General features: G+C 43.7%; 1 protein-coding gene across 1 annotated transcript in view; it reads left to right on the forward strand.

Moving 5' to 3' along the window:
- LOC147085002 (Fc receptor-like protein 2) overlaps window positions 1-22,544 on the forward strand; it is a 38,714-nt gene that overhangs the window by 2,287 nt on the left and 13,883 nt on the right. Inside the window, exons 2-5 of the mRNA XM_085979399.1 lie at window positions 8,706-8,735; window positions 19,270-19,548; window positions 20,465-20,493; window positions 20,636-20,981. Of these exons, the coding sequence (XP_085835525.1) occupies window positions 8,706-8,735; window positions 19,270-19,548; window positions 20,465-20,493; window positions 20,636-20,981 (684 nt within the window). The remainder of the gene's footprint in view (window positions 1-8,705; window positions 8,736-19,269; window positions 19,549-20,464; window positions 20,494-20,635; window positions 20,982-22,544) is intronic.

A 22,544-nucleotide genomic window follows, 5' to 3' on the forward strand; every position in this document is an offset into this window, starting at 1 on the left:
TGCCGAGCGTGCAAGCCCCCGATGTGCACTCACCCGACGCGCTGACATCTTAAGCCTGGGCCTGCTTGGAATTGCTGCCACTGGCCCGGTTCAGATGTCAGCGCGATGTGCTTGCCTGATCCAGCGGCGTATTGATTGTGATGTGCCGGCTGGGATCAGGTGAGCACTGTGCAGCCAAACAGGGGAGGGGAAACATCATTCATGAGTTTGATCATAAAGACAGTCAAACTCATGAAAAGTACGGGCTCCCAAAAGACTAGTTTAAATTTAAAAAAAAAAATTAAAATCCCAATAATTAAATAAACTATAAATAACTTTAAAAAACTATTTTAAACAATTAATAACATTTTTGAAAAATAATTTTTTAAGAAATCGGGTCAAAAAATAAACTTACCTTACTGTAAAGTCCTTAAAAACAATGAAGCTGTGGAAAAAATGTTATAGTTTTAAATAATAGACCACTTACCTTCAAGAATCCACTCCTTACGCCTCCTTTTTATATGTGTAAAAAGTTCAGACCCTTGCGCACGGGCAAATCTGTCAAAAAGAAAGAAGTTCAACGCGTGCGCGCAGAGTCCTGTGCGCACGCGTTGGATCTCTGAACCCCTTGGAGGAAATGCCGGTTTCCCGCTCATGCACTGTCCATGCTGAAATCTGGCACTTCCAACAGGCCCACACGTGAGTACCCCATCCGTACTCACGCATTGGGACCGGAATTACTGGCCAATGTGTTTGTAACTGGAAGGCTGTTTCCAGTGTGGTTCTGCAGGGCTCAGTAGTGGGTCCCTTGGTTTTTTGGTAGATATCAATGATATAGACTTGAATATAGGGGTTATGATTAGGAAGTTTGCAGCTGATACTAAAATCGGCTGTGTTGTTCATACTGAAGAAGGAAGCTGTGGACTGCAGGAAGATATCAATAAATTGGTCAGATGGGCAGAACAGTGGCAAATGGAATTCAACCCAGAGAAGTGTGATGTAATGCATTTGGGGAGGGCTAAAAAGGAAAGGGAATACACAGTAAATGATAGGACACTGAGTAGTGTAGAGGAACAAAGGTATCTTTGAGTGCATGTCCACAGATCCATGAAAGTAGCAGGCCAGGTAGATAAGGTGGTTAGGAAGGCATACGGAATGCTTCACTTTATTTGCCGTGTCATTGCAAAAAAGAGCAGTGGAGTTATGCGTCAACTGTATAAAACGTCAGTTAGGCCTCAGCTAGAGTACTGCGTGCAGTTCTGATCACCACATTACAGGAAAGATGTGATTGCACTAGAGAGGTTACATAGGAGATTTACAAGGATGTTGCCAGAAGTAGAGAATCTTAGTTATGAGGAAAGACTGGATAGGCTGGGTTTGTTTTCCTTGGAACAGAGGAGGCTGACTGTAGACCTTATTGAGGAGTATACATTTATGAGGGGCCTAGATAAAGTGGATAGAAAGGACCTATTTCCCTTAGCAGAGGTGTCAAAAAGCAGGGGGCACAGATTTAAATTAATTGCTGGAGGGTTTAGAGGGGGTTTGAGGGGAAATTTCTTAACCCAGAGTGGTGTGAGCATCTGGAACTCACTGCCTGAAAGAGTGGTAGAGGCAGGAACCCTAACCACATTTACAAAGTACTTGGATGTGCACTTGGGATGCTGTAACCTGGAGGACTACGGACCAAGAGCTGGGAAGTGGGATTAGGCTGGATAGCTCTTTGTTGCCGGCACGGTCACGATGGACCGAAATGGCCTCCTTCCGTGCTGTAACTTTCTATCATTCAATGATTCTAGGATATCAAGATATGACTGGATACAGCAAAGGCTGTGGGCCCCGTCAATATCCCGGCTATCATGCTGAAGACTTGTGCTGCAGAAATAGCCGTGTCTCTAGCCAACACTGGCATCTATCCGACAAAGTTGAAAACTGTTCAGGCACGTCCTGTCCTCAAAAAACAGGAGAAATCCAATCTGAACAATTACTGCCCCATCTGTCAACTCTTCATTATCAGCAAAGTGAAGGAAGGTGTTTTCAACAGTGCTATCAGGTGGCACTTACTGAGTAGCCTGCTCACAGATGAAATAGTTTGGCTTCCGCCAGGACCGCTCGGCTCCAGACCTCATTGCAGCCTTTGTCCAAACATGGACAAAGGTGCTGAATTTCAGAGGTGAGGTGAGAGTGACTGTGATTGATATCAAGGCAGCATCTGACCGAGTGTGGCATCAAGGAGTGATAGTAAAACTGATGTCAATGGGAATCAGTGGCAAGAAACCCCACTGGCTGGAGTCATACCTAGTACAACGGAAGATGGTTGTGGTTGTTGGAGGTCTATCATCTCAGCCCCAGGACATTGCTGCAGGAGTTCCTCAGGGCAGCCTCCTAGGCCAAACCATCATCAGCCGTTTCATCAATGACCATCCCCCCATCATAAGGCCAGAACTGCGGATGTTCGCTGATGATTGTGCAGTGTCCAGTTCGTTTTGCAAATCCATAGAAAATAAAACAAATTTGTGACCGCATGCAGCAAGGCCTGGACGACATTCCGGATTGGGCCGATTACATTCACACCAGACAAGTGCCAGCAAATGATTATGTCCAACAAGAGAGCGTCTAACCACCACATCTTGACATTCAATGGCATTACCATCGCCGAATCCTCAAAATTCAACATCCTGGCGGGTTGCCATAGTCGGAAACTTAACTGGACCAGCCACAAAATTCCCGTGGCTACGAGAGCAGGTCAGAGGCTGGGTATTCTGCGGCGAGTGTCTCACCTCCTGATTCCCCAAAATCTTTCCACCATCTACAAGGCACAAGTAAAGAGTGTGATGGAATACTCTCCACTTGCCTGGATGAGTGCAGCTCCAACAACACCCAAGAAGCTCGACACTATCCAGAACAAAGCAGCCCGCTTGATTGGCTCCCCATCCACCACCTTAAACATTCACTCCCTCCACCACCGATGTACCGTGGCTGCAGAGTTTACCATCTACAAGATGCACTGCAGCAACTCACCAAGTCTTCTTTTACTGCACCTCCCAAAACCACGAGTTCTACCACCTGGAGTGACCAGGGCAGCAGGCACCATCAAGTGCCTCTCCAAATCACACACCATCCTGACTTAGAAATATATCGGCCGTTCCTTCATAGTCGCTGGGCCAAAAACCTGGAACTCCCTATCTAACAACACCGTGGGAGTACATTCACCATGTGGACTGCAGCGGTTCAACAAGGCGGCTCACCAAAATTATCTCGGGCAATTAGGGATGGACAATACATTCATCCCAGGAATGAATTAAAAAAAAAGTGCCTTCCTGTGAGTAGCTAATGTCAGCGCTCTGCATTCTTGTTCACCACTGCACCACAGATGCTGAAAACAGGAACAAACACATGATTTGCATCTTTAATGTAGTGACGACTCTTTTACCAGAATCTCATCTATATTAATAATTCGAAGTTAGTTGTGGAGCCATTTTAGCCACAGCTAGTTCCACAGCTTAATGCGGTAGATCTTTAATGATCTTATCCTTAAGTGGTTTATTTCTGAGCTTATAATGGTCCCCATGTTTCATTTGTTGCACAGCACATAAAGCTCACTTTGTGGAAAATATTGGTCAAATTGAATACCAAAAATATTCACCCTATTGAATCCTAGCGGGACAAATGTCTGAGGTTCTACATGTTGAGCAATGATCACAGATACATCTGCATTGACCAGTGATCCATTTGCAATTATTTTTTGCAAAGTTTGCAGCAACATGCATTGCCTTAGTAGTGTGATTCCTGTGGACTGAGGCGTGACAAAGCTGTCTGCTGCCAGCTGCTTTGTTATAGAAACATAGAAACATAGAGATAGGAACAGGAGTAGGCCATTCGGCCCTTCGAGACTGCTCCGCCATTCAATGAGATCATGGCTGATCTTCGTCTGAGATCTTAGCTGATCTTACCAGTTCAGTACCCCGTCCCCGCCTTTTCTCCGTAACCCTTAATCCCCTTAGCCTTCAGAAATATATCCAATTCTCTCTTGAAAATATTTATTGAATTAGCCTTCACAGCCCTCTGTGGCAGGGAATTCCACAGGCTCACCACTCTTTGAGTGAAGAAATTCTTCCTCATCTCTGTTTTAAATGATTTGCCCGCTATTTTTAGACTGTGGCCCCTGGTTCTGTGCTCCCCTGCCATTGGAAACATTCTCTCTGAATTCAGCCTGTCCAGGCCTGCCATAATTTTATATGTTTCGATGAGATCCCCTCTCAATCTTCTAAACTCCAGTGAGTACAAGCCCAAACTATTCAATCTCTCCTCGTAGGTCATTCCCGCCATTCCAGGTATCAGCCTGGTGAATCGCCGCTGCACTCTTTCCATGGCAAGAACATCCTTCCGCAGATGGGGCGACCAAAACTGTACACAATACTCCAGATGCGGTCTCACCAGCACCTTGTGCAGCTGTAGTAAGGTATCCCTATTCCTATACTCGAACCCCCTTGATATGAAGGCCAACATACCATTTGCCTTCTTAATCGCCTGTTGCACCTGCATGCTCTCTTTCAGTGACTGGTGCACAAGAACACCCAGGTCCCTCTGCACTTCCCCATCTCCCAATCTATTGCCATTTAGATAATAATCTACCCTCCTGTTTTTACCCCCAAAGTGGATAACCTCGCATTTATCCACATTATAGTGCATCTGCCACGTATCCGCCCATTCCCCCAACCTGTCCAAATCGCACTGTAGCCTCCTGACATCCTCATCAGAGCCCACCCCTCCTCCTAGTTTAGTGTCATCAGCGAATTTGGAAATATTGCATCCAATTCCCTGATCCAGATCATTTATATATATTGTGAACAGCTGGGGTCCCAGGACAGATCCTTGCGGCACCCCGCTGGTCACTGCCTGCCACTCCGAAAACGAGCCGTTTATTCCAACTCTCTGTTTTCTATCCGCCAGCCAGTTCTCTATCCACGTTAATACTTTGCCCCCAATCCCATGAGCCTTAATTTTGCATGATAATCTTTTGTGTGGAACCTTATCGAAGGCTTTCTGGAAGTCAAGGTACACCACATCCACTGGCTCTCCCCCATCTATTTTACCAGTTACTTCCTCAAAAAATTCCAGCAGATTAGTCAAACACGATTTACCCTTTGTAAATCCATGTTGACTCTGTCCGATCCTTTCCCCATTTGTCAAGTGCTCCGCTATTTTATCCTTAATAATGGACTCTAGCATTTTGCCCACAACCGATGTAAGGCTTACTGGTCTATAATTCCCTGCTTTCTCTCTACCCCCCTTTTTAAATATTGGGGTAACATTAGCTACCCTCCAATCCACGGGTACTGTTCCCGAATCAATGGAGTTCCGGAAGATGATCCTTAGAGCATCTGCTATCTCCAGGGCCACCTCCTTAAGTACCCTAGGATGTAGTTTATCAGGCCCCGGGGATTTGTCGGCCTTCAGTCCCCTCAACTTACCCAACACCATATCCCTAGAGATACTAATTTCTGTCAGCTCCTCCCTCTCATTATGTTTGCCGATATTCCTGGGAGGTTATTTGTGTCCTCCTTTGTGAATACAGAATCAAAGTATGAGTTTAATTGGTCTGCCATTTCCTTATTCTCCATTATATATTCTCCCGAATCGGACTGCAAGGGACCGACTTGGGATTTTACCAGTCTTTTCCTCCTGATATACCGATAAAAGCTTTTGCAGTCTGTCTTTATGTTTGCTGCAAGTTTACTTTCGTATTCTATTTTCCCCTTCCTGATTAATCCCTTTGTCCTCTTTTGCTGTATCCTGTACTGCCCCCAATCTTCCGGTCTGGTGCTTTTTTTTGCCAGTTGATATGCCCTTTTTTTTGATTTTATGCTGTCCCTAATTTCCCTCGTTATCCACGGTTGAGCCACCTTTTTAGGTTTATTTTTATGCCAAACCGGTATAAACATGTTCTGGGATTCTTCCATTCTATCTTTGAATGCTTGCCATTGTCTATCCACTGTCAATCCCCCCAGAAACACCACCCAATCAATCTTACCCAATTCCCGTCTCATACCCTCGTAATTCCCTTTATTTAAGTTCTGGACCTTAGTCTCTGATTCAATTTCCTCACTCTCCATCTCGACTGAGAGCTCAATCATATTATGATCGCTCTGACCCAAGGGGCCTCGTACAAGAAGATTGTTGATAAGTCCCTTCTCATTGCACAATACCCAGTCTAAAATGGCCTGATCTCGAGTCGACTCCTCGACATATTGGTCCAGATAACCGTCCCAAAAACATTCCAGGAATTCCTCCTCCTCAGAATTTTTACTAATTTGGGTAGTCCAATCAATATGTAAATTAAAGTCACCCATGATGACAGCTGTGCTCTTATCGCACGCTTCTCTAATTTCCCTTTTTATGCCTTCCCTCACCTCCATATTACTATTTGGAGGCCTATATATCACACCCACTAACGTTTTCCTCCCCTTGCTATTTCTCATTTCTACCCATACAGATTCCGTTTCATCCGAGTTAATATCCTTCCTTTCCATTGCATTAATCCCCTCCTTTACCAGCAATGCTACCCCACCTCCCCTACCTTTTTGCCGATCCTTCCTAAATATTGTATATCCCTGGATGTTAAGTTCCCAGCCTTGCCCACCCTGCAGCCACGTTTCTGTAATCCCAATCAAATCATACTTGTTTACCTCTATTTCCACAACTAATTCATCCACCTTGTTCCTAATGCTTCTAGCATTAAGATACAAAGCCTTCAGGCTTGCTTTTTTCACACTCTCATTATGAATTAGTTTGGCCCTTTGTGTTTCTCTCCTTTGCTTATTGCTTCTCACCTTTCTACCATCTATTTCTGACTTCATATGACTTCCCTCTTTTCCACTATCTAGGTTCCCATCCCCCTGCCAAATTAGTTTAAATCCTCCCGAACCGCCCTAGAAAATATTACCCCGAGGACATCGGCTCCCTCACAGTTCAGGTGTAGACCGTCCCCTTGGTACAGGTCACTCCTCCCCAAGAACTGGTTCCAATGCCTCAAGAATTTAAATCCCTCTCCCTTGCACCACTGCTCAAGCCACGTATTTAGCTTATCTATCTTACTCTCTCTAAACTTATTAGCTCGTGGCACTGGTAGCAATCCAGAGATTACTACCTTTGAGGTCCTACTTTTCAATTTGGCTCCTAACTCCCTAAATTCAGCTTGTAGGACCTCCTCCCTCTTTTTACCTACATCGTTGGTACCTACATGTACCACGACAACTGGCTGATCCCCCTCCCCCTTCAGAATGTTCTGTCTTCACGAGCAATAGTGGCATCCCAGGCAATAATTGTGTGATGGTGATGACAGGAAGATAGGGACAGGAGCATGGCATTCAGCCCCTCAAGCATGCTCTGCCATTCAATTATATCATGGCTGAACTGTACCTGAACCACATTTACCCGCTTTTGCTCACTATCCCTTGATGCCCTTAATTGTCTGAAACCAATCGATCACAGCCTTGAAAGCTCAGATTGAACCCAAGAGTCTACAGCCGTTTTTGGGAGAGAGTTGAAGATTCTCACTACCCATTGTGTGAAAAACTGCTTCCTGATTTCCATCCTATTTGGTCAACGTATAATTGCAAGTTATGCTCCGTTGTTCTTACAGAGCAATACCTCCCAGTGGCTCTCAGAATAATGAATCATTTCAATCTTTGGCATTTTCCTTTGACCTGGCAGTAAATTTTCCATTTAATCCATGGCACCCGGCTACCGACCATAGAGCACATATACCAGAAACGCTGTTTACGGAGGTCACGGACCATCATCAATGACCCTACACACCCCAGCCACAGTCTGTTCGCCCTCCTGCCATCTGGGAGACGCTACAGATGCATTCGCACCCGAACGACCAGATTTAGGAACAGCTTCTTTCCCAGGGCCGTCATCCTACTGAACTCCACAAATAAACTCTAAAGCCTGCACATCTGCCAATGCACTTTATTATGGTTATGTTTATGTTAATGTATTACAAGCCAAATGAATGTTGAATGTTTAAATGTCTTAATCTAAATGTACACTCTCAGGAGCCGCAAGCCTACATTTCGTTGTACTGCACTTTTGCACTAACAATGACAATAAAGTTGATTATGATTATTATTATGATTAGAACATTAGGATCACCAGCAAAATATTCCTCTTTGTTCGTGAGAAGGTAAAATTGAAATAATTTGACATATTAATATTTTCCAATTATTACAACTGACCTGTTTCTATCTGGGGCAGTCATCAACTCTTACAAGTAGGGGTGCTGCATGTAATTCAGGGGCAGAGTGTTCCCCTGCACTAGTTTCGATTGCCTAGGTGGGTCGGAGTGGAGTTTACCAGATCTTTATCTTAAAATTGGCCTTTGTTTTACCTGACTGTTAGCCTCTCCCAGGAAATCAAATATTTACGGTTGGGGTGGAGGTGTTTATATTGTGATCCAAAAGGTGTTACAATTGTGTGGGACAGGCTAGATGAACCATAGGCTCTTTACCTGTCCGTCATTGTTTGTATGCTCGTAATAGAATTGAATATCTGGTGGTGCGTATAAACTGGTGGTAATTGCCATACTGCTTATTTTACTTCCCTGCGGAAGTCGAATTTCACTCCCAGTTTCATTCCTATATTTAGCAGCCTTACACAGCTTCGATGAAACATGATGTTGGTCACAGTGGTGAAATGTATATCATTTTTTTTCTATTTTGCAGTACACATTACTCATCGCAGGACCATACAAGGTAGGATGAATGTAAACTTCATTATTGATGATAATACAATTTTTTGAATGAATGCTTCTGATGAATATCTACAGGATGTCAGACACGATTTTCCTTTCATAAAACCATGTTGACTCTGCCTAACCATATTCTGATTTTCTAAGTCCCCTGTTACCTTTCCCTTATAATGTATTCCAGCAGTTTTGCCGAATACTGATTAGAGCTAATTGGCCTGCAGTTCCCTTTTTTCTCTCTCCCTCATTTCTTGAATTGCTGTGTTACATTTGCTACTTTCCAATCCACTGGTACCTTTCCAGAATCTAGCGAATTTTGGAAGAGGACATAAAATGCATCCACTATCTCTGCAGCCAACCCTTTTGGAACCCTAGGACGTTTGCCATCAGGTCCAGGGAAGCTGTCGGCTTTTTGTACCATTAATTTCTCCAGTATTTTTTCTTTACTAATATTGTTTATTTTAAGTTCCTCTCCCTCTAATTGGACCCTTCATTCTCCAATATTTCTGGTGTGTTTTTGTGTCTTCCACTCTGAAGAAAGTGACAAAATATTTGTTTAGCTTCTCTGTCATAGCCTTAAGCCCCATTGTAATTTTTGTCTCCCAGCATCTGAGGGACCCAAAATTACTTTTCGCTGCTCTCTTCATTTTTACATACTTGTAAAACCTCTTACAATCTGGTTTCATATTTCTTGCTAGTTTACTCCAATGTTATACTTTCTTCCTCTTCATAATTTTTGGTCATCCTTTACTGGTTTCCTGAACTTTACAAATCCTGAGGCTTACTACCATTCCTGGCAGCATTATTTAAATAAAATACTACAGTTAACTTTTTTTTAACGATGGATGGTTCGCTATTGTGTTGGAGTTGTAATTTCTGCAGTGAATGTATATTTATTGCAAATAAGAAATATTTCTTTTTGTATTCGCCATTGGTTATCTACTGTCATACCTTTTAATGTAATTTCCCAATATTCCTTATCCAACTCGCTCCTCACATCTATAAAATTGGCTTTATTTAAGTTTAATGCTCGAGCTTCGGACTTAAGTACATCTCTCTCGAACTCAATGTGAAATTCTTAGCCAGAATTTGCGGTCAAAAGCGTACCTTCAGAGTATGCCATCTACCTGAAAACAATTCGGATCTGCGGATCCCAGGTGCACAGGGAGTTCGGAAGCAATCCTGGGATCACGTGTGCACGGTCCTCCGATCAGAATGGAGGATTGCACACCTGCTTATTGGGATTCAATTTCGGAATTCCCATTATCACATGAGGTATCAAGAATTAATTAAATAAGATACACAATTCTAATAAAAATAAATGTTCCCATTTTCACATTTAATTAAAAGTCTCTTTAATGAAGCATTTAGAATAAAAAAATAATTTTCTTCATAAATAATTTAAATTATTTTAATCCTGGCCACAATTTACGTAAAATAATTTTAAATGTTTGTGGATGAGTTTTTTTACTGTTAATTATTTGATTTAATATTTATATTAATCCTTACACTGGTGAAAGTAGATGCTAAGCCTGCTTTTACCAGGTGTAAGGTTTTATAGTCTTTTTCTGGGCAATAGTTGGACAAATAGCAGCACGGTGGCATAGTGGTTAGCACTGTTGCCTCACAGCGCCAGGGACCCGGGTTCGAATCCGGCCTCGGGCGACTGTCTGTGTGGAGTTTGCACATTCTCCCCGTGTTTGCGTGGGTTTACTCCGGGTGCTCCGGTTTCCTCCCACAGTCCAAAGATGTGCGGGTTAGGTTGATTGGCTATGATAAAATTGACCCTTAGTGTTAGGGGGATTAAATACGTGGGGTTACGGGGATAGGGTGGGATATGTGTTGGTGTAGGGGTTACGGGGATCGGGTGGGATATGTGTCGGTGCAGGCTCGATGGGCCGAAATGGCCTCTATCTGCACTGTGGGGTTTCTGTGATTCTGTGATTCTGTGAAATTGCCCCAACCTGCGCCAAATAAGTTGATTTTCCGTTCGGTTGGAGGATCTGTCAAGTCGAACTTTGACAGAACGGAAATTCCAGGTTTTTGCACATGTGCAGCACATGCGGAAAACAGGAACTTGAGGTGCCTTTTACAAGGCTTTCAATGGCCTAGTCCATGCCTTCACCAGCACTGGACATGCAGCATCCGGGCCTCTATCATATGATGGTCATGCTTCCTGAGAATGTCCCTTGTGATCAGATTATTAATATAACCTGTCACATCACACAAGACAAGATCAAAAATAACCTCTTCGCTGGTTGATTCCACGTCATATTTTCCCTGGACACTCTCTCGAATGCATTTCATGAACTCATCCAGGACATAAAACTCCAGGCTAGGACCGGACTGGTGTTTTGTATAGGTTTAGCTTAGCTTCCTGACGGTGGTGATCTATGTCTCACTTTGTAAAGCCCAGGTACCCATATGCTTTATTAAGTGGTTTATTAACCTTCAAAGATTTGTGCACCAACAATCTGTTCTTGCACCCTCTTTAACATACGAACATATGAATTAGAAGCAAGAGTATTCCATTTGGCCCTTCGAGCCTACTCCGCCATTTCGTAAGATCATGGCTGATCCGATTACTCCACATTCCAGCCCACCCCCGATAACTTTTCACCCCCTTGCTTACCAAGAATCTATCTACCTCTGCTTTAAATATATCCAAAGTCTCTGCTTCCACCTCCCTCTGAGGAAGAGAGTTCCAAAGACTCACGACACTCTCTGAGAAAAAATTCTCCTCATCTCTGTCTCAAACGGTCAACCCCTTATTTTTGAACAGTGACCACTAGTTCTAGATTCTCCCACAAGAGGAAACATCCTATCCACATCCAACCTATCCAGTCCCCTCAGGATCTTATATGTTACAATCAAGTCACCTCTTAATCTTCTAAACTCCAGTGGATACAAGCCTAGCCTGTCCAAACTTTCCTCATAAGAAAAGCCGTCCATTCCAGGTACTAGTCTAGTAAACCTTCTCTGAACTGCTTCCAACGCACTTTCACCCTTCCTTAAATAAGGAGACCAATACTGTACACAATGCTCCAGATGTGGTCTCACCAATGCCCTGTATAACTGAAGCATAACCTCCTCCCTACTTTTGTATTCAATTCCACTCAGAATAAATGATAACATTGTATTAGCTTTCCTAATTAATTGCTATACCTGCATAGTAAACTTTTACGATTGATGCACTAGGACACCCAGATCCCTCTGCATCTCAGAGCTCTGCAATATCTCACCATTTAGATAAAATGCTTCTTTTTTATTCTTCCTGCCAAAATGGACAACATCACATTTTCCCCACATTATACTCCATTTGACAGATCTTTGCCCACTCACGTAAGCTATCTATATCCCTTTGTAGCCTCCTGATGTCCTCTTCACAATTTACTTTCCTACCTATCTTTGTGTCGTCAGCAAATTTAGCAACCATACCATTGGTCCCTTCATCCAAGTCATGTCTATAAATTGTAAAAAGTTGAGGCCCCAGGATTGATCCCTGTGGCACACTATTCGTTACATTTTGCCAATCAGTAAATGACTAATTTTTGCCTACTGCCGGATTCCTGTTAGCCAGCCAATCTTCTATCCATGCCAACATGATACACCTTACACAATGCGCGTTCATTTTCGCAATAACCTTTGATGTGGCACCTTATCAAACGCCTTCTGGAAAACTAAGTACAGTACATCTACCGGTTCCCTTTATCTACGGCACATGTTACTTCCTCAATGAACTCCAATAAATTGGTTAAAAATGATTTCCCTTGCACAAAACCATGTTGACTGCCTGATTAATTTGAACTTTTCTAAGTGCCCTGCTATAACGTCTTTAATAGTAGCTTCTAACATCTTCCCTATGACAGACGTAAAGCTAACTGGCCTGTAGTTCCTCCTTTCTGTCTCCCTCCCTTTTTGAATAAAGGAGTTACATTCGCCATTTTCCAATCTAATGGAACCTTCGCCGAATCTACAGAATTTTGGAAAATTAAAACCAATGCATCAACTATCTCACTAGCCACTTCTTTTAAGATCCTTGGATGAAGTCCATCAGGACCTGGGGACATGTCAGCCGCAGCCCCAAACAATTTGCTCAGTACCACTTCCCTGGTGATTATAATTTTCTTGAGTTCCTACCTCCATTCCATTTCCTGATATCCAGCTATTTCTGGGATGTTACTTTAATCATCTATAGTGAAGACCGATGCAAAATGCTTGTTCAATTCAACTGCCATCTCCTTATTTTCCATTATTAATTCCCCGGACTGACTTTTTATAGGACGAACGCTCATGTTAACTATTTTCTGTTTAAAATATCTATAGAAACTCATACTATCTTTTTATATTGCTAGCCAGCTTTCTCTCTGACTCTAATTTGTCTCTCCTTATTAATCTTTTAGTCATTCTTTGCTGTTTCTTCTATTCTGTCCAAATTTCTGACCTGCCACCCATCATTGTGCAATTATATGCTTTTTCTTTAATTTTAATACTATCTTTAACTGTTTTAGTTAACCACGGATGGTGTGTCCTCCCCTTGGAATTTTTCTTTCTTGTTGGAATGTATATATTCTGTGTATTTTGAAGTATCCCCTTAAATGTCTGCCCCTGTAACTCTATTAACTGTCCCTTAACCTAATTTGCCAGTTCATTTTAGCTAGCTCTGCTTTCATACCGACATAATTGCCCTTATTTAAGGTTAAAATACTTGTCCTGGACCCACTCTTCTCTCTGTCAAACTGAATGTAAAATTCAGTCATATTAAGATCGCTGCTACCTAGGGGCGTCTTTGATATGAGGCCATTAATTAATCCTATCTTATTGCACTATACCAGGTCTAGTATAGCCTGCTGTCTGGTTGGCTCCAGATCGTGCTGTTGGAAGAAACTATCCCGAAAACATTCCATGAACTCCTCATCTATGGTACCTTTGCCCATCTGATTTTTCTGGTCTATATACAGATTAAAATCCGCCATGATTATTGCCGTCCTCTTCTGATAAGCTCCCATTATTTATTCCTTTATACTCCATCCTGCCATGTGGTTACTGTTGGCGGGCCTGTATACCAACCCTGCAAGTGACTTCTTGCCATTATTATTTCTCAGCTCTACCCAACCAGCTTTTACATCCTGGTTTGCTCAACTTATGTCATCCCTCTCTATTGTGCTAATACCATCAATAATTAACAGAACCACCCCTCCACCTTTTCCCACCTTCCTGTCCTTCCTAAATGTCATGCAACCTTCAATTTTCAGGTCCCAATCTCCGCCATTTTGCAGCCATGTTCCTGTAATGGCTATTGATGTAAAAAGACTACTGAGCACTTGGTTTGAGTATATAACAAGGCTTTAATCAACTGTTTCAAAACCATGAGATTTCTAGTTACATCATTAATTCCTGGTTACAGAAACATCCTGAGCAAGCTGGGCCCACGCCCGAGTATTTTTACTCTTTGGACGGCACCACCAGCTGGCCACCCAGTGTTACTTCATGAGTCATAGATACATAAAAGATAGGAGCAGGAGTAAGCCATTCGGCCCTTCGAGCCTGCTCCGTCATTCAATGAGATCATGGCTGATCATCCAAATTCAGTACCCGGTCCCTGCCTTCTCCCCATATCCCTTGATCCCTTTAGCCTTAAGAAATATATCCAACTCTTTCTTGAATATACTTAATGAACTGGCCTCCACCGCCCTCTGTGGCAGAGAATTCCACAGGTTCACCACTCTCTGGGTGAAGAAATTCCTCCTCATTTCAGTCCTAAATGGCTTACCCCTTATCCTTAGACTATGACCCCTGGTTCTGGAATCCCCGGCCATCAGAAACATCCTTCCTTTATCTAGTCTGTCCAGGCTTGACAGAATTTCATAGGTTTCGATGAGATCCCCTCTCAATCTTCTAAACTCCAGTGAGTATAAGCCCAATCGACACAATCTCTCCTCATACGTCATTCCTGCCATCCCAGGTATCAGCCTGGTGATTCTTTGCTGCACTCCTTCCATGGCAAGAGCGTCCTTCCTCAGGAAAGGCGACCAAAACTGCACACAATACTCAAGGTGTGGTCTCACCAAGGCCCTGTACAACTGCAGCAAGAGATAAGATTCATGACACCTATTGGATCATGTTTCTTTATTTCTATTTGCGCTATCAGTTCATCTGTTTGGTTTTGAATGCTACGTGCATTTAAATGCAGAGCCTTTAATTTTGTCCTTTTATTATTTTGTAATGTCTAGCCTTATCTGTTGATTTACTCTTGATTTGTCCTCTCTATCCCTTCCTGTCATGGACTGTTTATCTTATCCCACATTATTTCCTTTCTCTATTGCCTTGTCTCTAATCTTTGAATTACCACATCTTCCCAATTTTGAAACCATGTCCCCAATATTAATTTTAAAGCCCTCTCAACCGCCCCTAGTACTGGTGCCAGTGCCTCAGGAAGTGTAACCCATTTCTCCCACACCAGACCTTATGCCACGCATTCACCTCTCAAATTTTATTTATCCTATGTCAATTTGCTCGTGGTTCAGGTAATAATGCAGACATTATTACCATTGAGGTTCTGCTTTTTAATTTAGACCCTAGCTGCTCATAGTCATAGTCATAGAGTCATAGAGTTTTACAGCACAGAAAGAGGCCCTTCGGCCCATCGTGTCTGCGCCGCCCTTCCATCCCTGTCCAGTCTAATCCCATTTTCCAGCATTTGGTCCATAGCCTTGTATGCAATGGCATTTCAAGTGCTCATCCAAATGCTTCTTGAATGTTGTGAGGGTTCCTGCCTCTACCACCCTTTCAGGCAGTGCGTTCCACATTCCAACCACCCTCTGGGTGAAAAAGTTCCTCCTCAAATCCCCTCTAAATCTCCTGCCCCTTACCCTGAATCTATGCCCCCTTGTTATTGACCCCCCTACTGAGGGGAAAAGTTCCTCTTTATCTACCCTATCTATGCCCTTCATCATTTTGTACACCTCAATCAGGTCCCCCCTCAGCCTTCTTTGCTCCAAGGAAAACAACCCCAGCCTGTCCAGCCTCTCTTCATAGCTGAGGCGCTCCATCCCAGGTAACATCCTGGTGAATCTTCTCTGCACCCTCTCCAAAGCAATCACATCCTTCCTATAGTGAGGCGACCAGAACTGCACACAGTACTCCAGCTGTGGCCTCACCAGCGTTTTGTACAGCTCCATCATAACCTCCCTGCTCTTATATTCTATGCCTCGGCTAATGAAGGCAAGTATCCCATATGCCTTTTTAACCACCTTATCTACCTGTTCCGCTGCCTTCAGGGATCTATGTACATGTACACCAAGGTCCCTCTGACCCTCTGTACTTCCTAGCGTCCTACCACTCATTGTGTATTCCCTTGCCTTATTTGTCCGTCCAAAATGCATCACCTCGCACTTTTCAGGGTTAAATTCCATTTGCCACTTTTCCGCCCATCTGACCAACCCGTTTATATCGTCCTGTAGCCTGAGGCTTTCCTCCTCACAATTTACCACCCCACCAATTTTCGTGTCATCTGCGAACTTACTGATCATACCTTTTACATTCTCATCCAAATCATTTATGTAGATCACAAACAACAAGGGACCCAGCACCGATCCCTGAGGTACCCCACTGGACACAGGCTTCCAGTCACAAAAGCAACCTTCGACCATCACCCTCTGCCTCCTGCCACTCAGCCAGTTTAGGATCCAACGCGCCAAGGCACCCTGGATCCCATGGGCTCTTACCTTCTTGACCAGTCTCCTATGCGGGACCTTGTCAAAAGCTTTACTGAAGTCCATGTAAACCACATCCACAGCATTTCCCTCATCCACCCCCCTAGTCACCTAGTGTCTCAGCAGAACCTCTTTCCTAGTTCTACAATGTCGTTGGTACCTACATGGACCACGAACACTGACTCCGCCCCCTCCCACTGCAAGTTCTATTCCAGCCCAGTGCAGATGTCCCGAACCCTGGCACTGGGCAGGCAACAGATCTGTCTTGTCTCTCGCTCTTGGCCGCAGAGAAATGTATCTATCCCCCTGACTCTGCTGTCCCCAATTACCACTACATTCTTATTAACTCCCCCACTTGAATGGCTTCATCTACCTCTTTGCCATGATCTGTTTGCTCATCCACCCTGCAGCCACAGCTTTCATCCATACAGGCCGCAAGAACCTCAAACATGTTGGACAATTGCAAAGGCTGAGGCTCCTCCAACTCCTGGGTCCCTATATCTGCCTGATTCGCAGTAACATCCCCCTGTCCCTTTGTACCATTATTGCTACCAAAATGTATTACCTCCCACTTTTCTGCATTGAATTCCATATGCCGTTCTTCGAACCTGTCTATGTCATCTTGAAGTCGATTATTGTCTTCCTCACTTTTGGCTACAATAACAAGTTGCAAGATATCTGCAAGTAATGAAATTGTGCCCTGTAACCCCTTGTCCAAATATTTAATGTATTTCATAATCAGCAGTGGTCCTACTACTGGACCCTGGGAAACGAAACTGCTGAGTTTTTCCAGCATTTTCTGTTGTTATTTCGGATTTCCAAAATCTGCAGTATTTTGCTATCATACCGTAAACATCCCTCCAGTCCAGAAAACCGCCATTCACCACAGCTCCCTGTTTTATATGCCTTAGCCAATGTTGCATCCATGCAGCTACCGCCTGTTTTATCCCTTGGGCTTAAACTTTGTTAACAAACTTGTTATGTGGAAAACTACAGATTATGTTAAATTGCAAAATCTCTGGCCTTAGTGGTGGCATTTCCATTCACTGAGATGATGGGAAGTGAAGTTAAGTCCACAATAAAATCACATGGAAAATTAGTTGGTTGTTGATATCTACACCCCACACAGCCTCCACATACTTGTTCACTTCCCGTGACATGTCTCAATTTCAGTATTCAGTTCATTTCCCAGAAATCTGGGAAGAATCTGGGTACCAGCTGTTACCAATCTACTTCCAAGCTAAGAAGAGCTGGGACAAATGATAGGGAAGCGCTACATGAGGAGAGTGATATTAATAAACTCCAAATACAACCATCAGTAAATTCAACACCAACTGACCACTGCTTCCATTCTGTTTGTTATTTGTCCCTGACAGTATTGGAGTTGTGATTAAGGTTGGAGGTAGGAACAGGTACAGCGAAACTCGATTTTCGGAAATAAGTTATATAACGTGTCAAGTATATTCAGTTTGCTTTAGAAGCAGTTCTTAGAGTGAGTTAAGCTGAGGATAAACTAAAACCGTGAAACTTTGCTCCCAACAGTAGATAGCGCTGTGACCTTACATGTAGACCCGCATACGGTTTGGGAAGGAGATATTCTGAAATTGACCTGTCGGTGCAATTGCTACGTTTTCATTCATAAAGTCTTTACATTTTACAAAGAAAGCAGAAGGATCCATTCAGTGAGGCTGATAAGTTTGGAAGCTCCGCATAACATTAAAGTCAATGGTTTGGAACACAGCGGATCATACCATTGTACTATTGGCAATAGAGTATCTCGAAGAATTCATGTTCACGTTCACGGTATGCAATGTTTCAATATCCTGCTTGAATATTTATCTATATTACTGGTGTACAAACCGCGAATTTCTGAACCTGTACAAAATTATACATCTATGTTTGATCACTAAACACTTTGCTCACATTAGTTCGTACAATATTTATCTAAAAAATTGCTAATATAGTTGATACTTAACACAAGGCGGGTCTCCTCCCCTGCCAGCACTGGCAGATTTCTTTCTCCTCCCGCCCACCTCAGAGGAGAAGTCGCTGGCTCCCCCTTTAGCAGCTTGTCACATCTAGAGAATGACGGGGAGTTTTATCCCACGAAGCAAACATATGACACCGCCTGTCTCCACAACACTCCCGAAGATGGGTTGACAGAAGTGACCAACACGTCTTCGTGTGTCCCTGGATCAGCAGTGCAGGGATGACTGACGGACATTAATGGAGGAAAATAATCTATTTATTTTCAACCTCTCCTCTATTTTGCTATTTTTATTATGTAATTACCGTGGGCTTAGTCAAAGACTCCGGATAAAAACTGGGCGATGGCCCCTTTGGATGTCCTTGTCCATATTGAGTGCATTATATCATAACCGATCCATCACCATGGCCGTGAGAACCCCGAGTTTCTAAAATTTCAGATAGTGGTGCTGGGTGCTGGCAGAGCAATGTAGCTGTTAACATTTGTGGAGTTCACCCTGGTCATAGTAGATAGTGATACGCAGCAGAGAATGGCTAAAAGTGGAACCTTATCTTGTAGGATTCCTTCTTGAATAATGCTTGCCCAGCGTGGATTTCCTGTTGCAGCAGAATATATTAAGTGGATTAATGTTCACCGCAAACAAAGCAGAGAGAGGAAATCCATGACAATATATAATGATACCCGCTCTCGTGTTCCACAATACAGCTGCTGATTACAATTAAGCATAGACGCCCCTCGTGGTGGTTATCGGTATTTCTTTGTTCTTATTAGTAATCTCTACTCTTTGTTTAATCTGTGATGTGAACTGTTACCTGTCAATCCATATTCTGTTTTCACAGAACTCTTCGCCAAACCTAAACTGAGGACTCAGCCTGCAGTTGAAATATTTGAGGGACAGCAGTTAGAAATCGACTGTTTTATTGAACTAGTGCCGCACAGTATTGAGCTTCAATACACATTTTACAAAAATGGCAAAGTTCTGAACTTGAATTCAGACTACAACTATAAGCACTTGGGGTCAGCTTCGTTGAATGACTCAGGGACTTACCTGTGTGAAGCAAAGTCACTCTACAGCGGTGTGAAAAAGAAGAGTGATGAAGTTTCCATTTCGGTAAAAGGTAAGGACAACCAGCTGTCATTATTGTTCATCTTTCATTTAAATAATTCTTCAGAGGATTAAAGTTCAATAAACACACTGGAGGAATCCAGTCTCGTAAAGGACGTACCCACAATTTTATGACGTAGCAAATCAATTTTGAAATTAGTCTCTTTAAATCATAGCGCCATCTGGTTCTTACATGATCCATAAATTTGCTGAAATCCACACTTGTAAAAGTTGCAGCGTTTGAAGACCAGTGCACACTCCCAGTGGCTAATATTAGCTTCCTGCAATAGTGCTGAATGGGCGATATTGAATTTGCCTCCCATTATATGTCCCGCCAATTTTTGCCTCCCATTATTTTCAATGGGCAAGAAAATCGTGCCTGATGTACCATTGGCGCAAGATTCGATGCCGCACATTTTACCCCATGGTCGCAAGATTAAGTTACCTCCTCTGTTTCTGTCTGGCTGAATCAGCAATGAGCAGAACGTTGTCAACAATAGCAGGGTGTTTAATAAGGCAATGGCTTATCCTTTACTTGTCCCGGAAATCTTTTATAGTTGAAAGCTCGGGGGTAAATTTTAACTTTGAGGGCGCAAAAGTGGATCGGCAGAAAATGGATCAGAGATTGCCTATGAGTATTAAGGATGACCAATCTGCTACCTGGTCAAAGTTGAATTTTCACCCCCCACAAATTTCAGTAGTGGGGGGATGCAAAATGACTCTCGCTACTAACGTCTGAGTCCCTGTTGCCTCGTGCTCCCCTTCTATTGCATTAGATCCTGCCAATCATAACTCTATCTTTGCATTTTCAAAGGAGCAGGCAATCTGAAAACAAGGTATGAGTTCTCGATCCTGTGTCGGCAGTGGATTTCATAATAATTGAATTGTCATTAGCTGAGCTTTTAACATGCATGTCATAAAATTTTCAGGTAGAGCAACAATGATGAAGGAGATTTCAGTATTTAAGGCCTGGGCGTAAAACATCGCCTGTGTTCAAATTCTGGAGGAGGAGTGCGTTGGTGTTTGGTGGGCTAATCTCAAAGGATCCGCAGGATGTGTCTTCCATTCGCTGTTCTGATCATTAACATGTGTTATCCAAGCACATAACTTGTTCAGTCTGTGATAGATGCTTTAGCTGGCAAATCCATATTGTGTTCCACTTTATAGAGTTCTATTCCAATCCTACATTGGTGGCTGAATTTGAAGAGCAATTATTTGAGGGGCAAACATTAAAACTGGCGTGTTTGGTTGAAACAATTCGCCCCAGTTCCACCTTGAGATTCGTATTTCACAAAGACGGACAAGCTCTCAATTCAGCGGCAGACCACAACTATTACATAAAGGAGCCATCTCTGCTGGACGATTCGGGGACTTACCTGTGTGAAGCAACAACATTGAACAGTGCGGTGACGAAACTCAGTAATCAGGTTTCAGTTTCAGTCAGCCGTGAGTACAATTTACTGCAATTATTTATCATCTTTTATCCACAAAATTAGCAACACATGCTCACGATGGGACTCATCCGTTTGGTACAGGGATTATCTCTATGTTTAGAGATAAATAAATTAATACATCTGTCATAGAGAACAAGATTAGAGAACTGTTTGTATATTTATACAAAACATTCGTTAGGCCCCAGTTACTTTGTTCAATTGGGGGGCATTCCATTCTAAAGAGAAAATTTAAATCATAGAAAAGGGGCAGTGTTGATTCACCAGGATGGCGCCAGGGATGGAAAGCTTTATTGATCAGGATAGACTTGAGCTAATGAGGCTGATACTACAATAGTAACTAAGGCTAAGAGGGCATTTATGAGTGTTTTTTTACATGCTAACGTTGATGATGGAGCAATTAGGGAAAGGTATTTCCTCTGAATCCGAAATCAGGAAGGAGGGATCATTAATGCATAATTATCACTAACAGTGAGTGGGTAGCGCTTAGAAGAACAGTCTTTACTGGATGAGTGCTGGAACATAGAACGCCTTGCCACGTGGAGCGGTGGAGTTAGATACCGTTGCATTTAATTTGCCTAGAGTTTATGGTTCTGGAATGGTGCAGAGTTCCTGACCTAGAAATTCGTCTCGGGCGTTGCCGAATTACCGGCGGTATCGAATCAGCCGCCCATTCCACACAGCGCCTGATATACTGCTTCTTTGACTGCATGGCCTAGAAATTCGGTTGTGGGTCCGCCAGGGCTTTAGCGCCCGAAATTTTGCGCCCGCGTTAATGCCGCTGCGCTCGACGAAAATTCGGTTGCCCCGGGCCCAGACGGCGGCGGGCGCTAATGGAGGGTTTTTGCGCCTCACTATGGGCGTTCAATGCAGTTTTATGGCGCTAATCACCCGCTGCGGCACCCGATGCGGTGCGGCAGGCTGGGGTACTGCAGGCCTCCTCCTTCTGTTAAGGAGGAGCTGCCTGCAGCCGACCGCTGGCCGGTCGATTCGCCCGACAAATGAGCCCGGCACCTCGGAGAAGAGCCGGGCTCGCGGGCCACACACATCAGTGCCGCGGGGGGGTGGTGGAGGAGTCCGGGGAGGGAGGTGCGGGCAGGCGGCCGCCGGGAAAGCGGCCGGCCCCCGCTCCACCTTTATGCGCCGGCGCAAAGGTGTGTAACATCCCTTTCAACAATCGTTGGTTGCGGCTGCCACGGGCGAGGCGGCCGCAACTGAATTTGGGCTTGGGGCCGGGTTACCACGGCAACTGGGATGCTGCGCACACCGATGACGTCATCGGTGCCGGCGCAGCGCTACCGGCTAACGCCGATGGTAGGGCCCAACGCAATTTCGTTACCAGCTATAATTCCGGCGCAAGACCCTCTAACGCCTCTAACCCCACCGAATTTCAAGGCCCAATAGTTCTGAATATCAGGCGCTCGTTTATCGCCACCGCCTGTTTTTCGCCAGCGCCCGAGATAAATTCCTGCCTTTGATTAGCATTGTCTGTACGAATCAGTACCAGGCCAGAGAGGGTAGGGTGGTCACATGTGGATTGCATTAGGAATTATTGTAG

The sequence above is a fragment of the Somniosus microcephalus genome, unplaced genomic scaffold (assembly GCF_052327205.1).
Source record: "Somniosus microcephalus isolate GS21.2 unplaced genomic scaffold, FLI_Smic_1.0 unresolved_chr9, whole genome shotgun sequence".
NCBI lineage: Eukaryota > Metazoa > Chordata > Chondrichthyes > Squaliformes > Somniosidae > Somniosus > Somniosus microcephalus.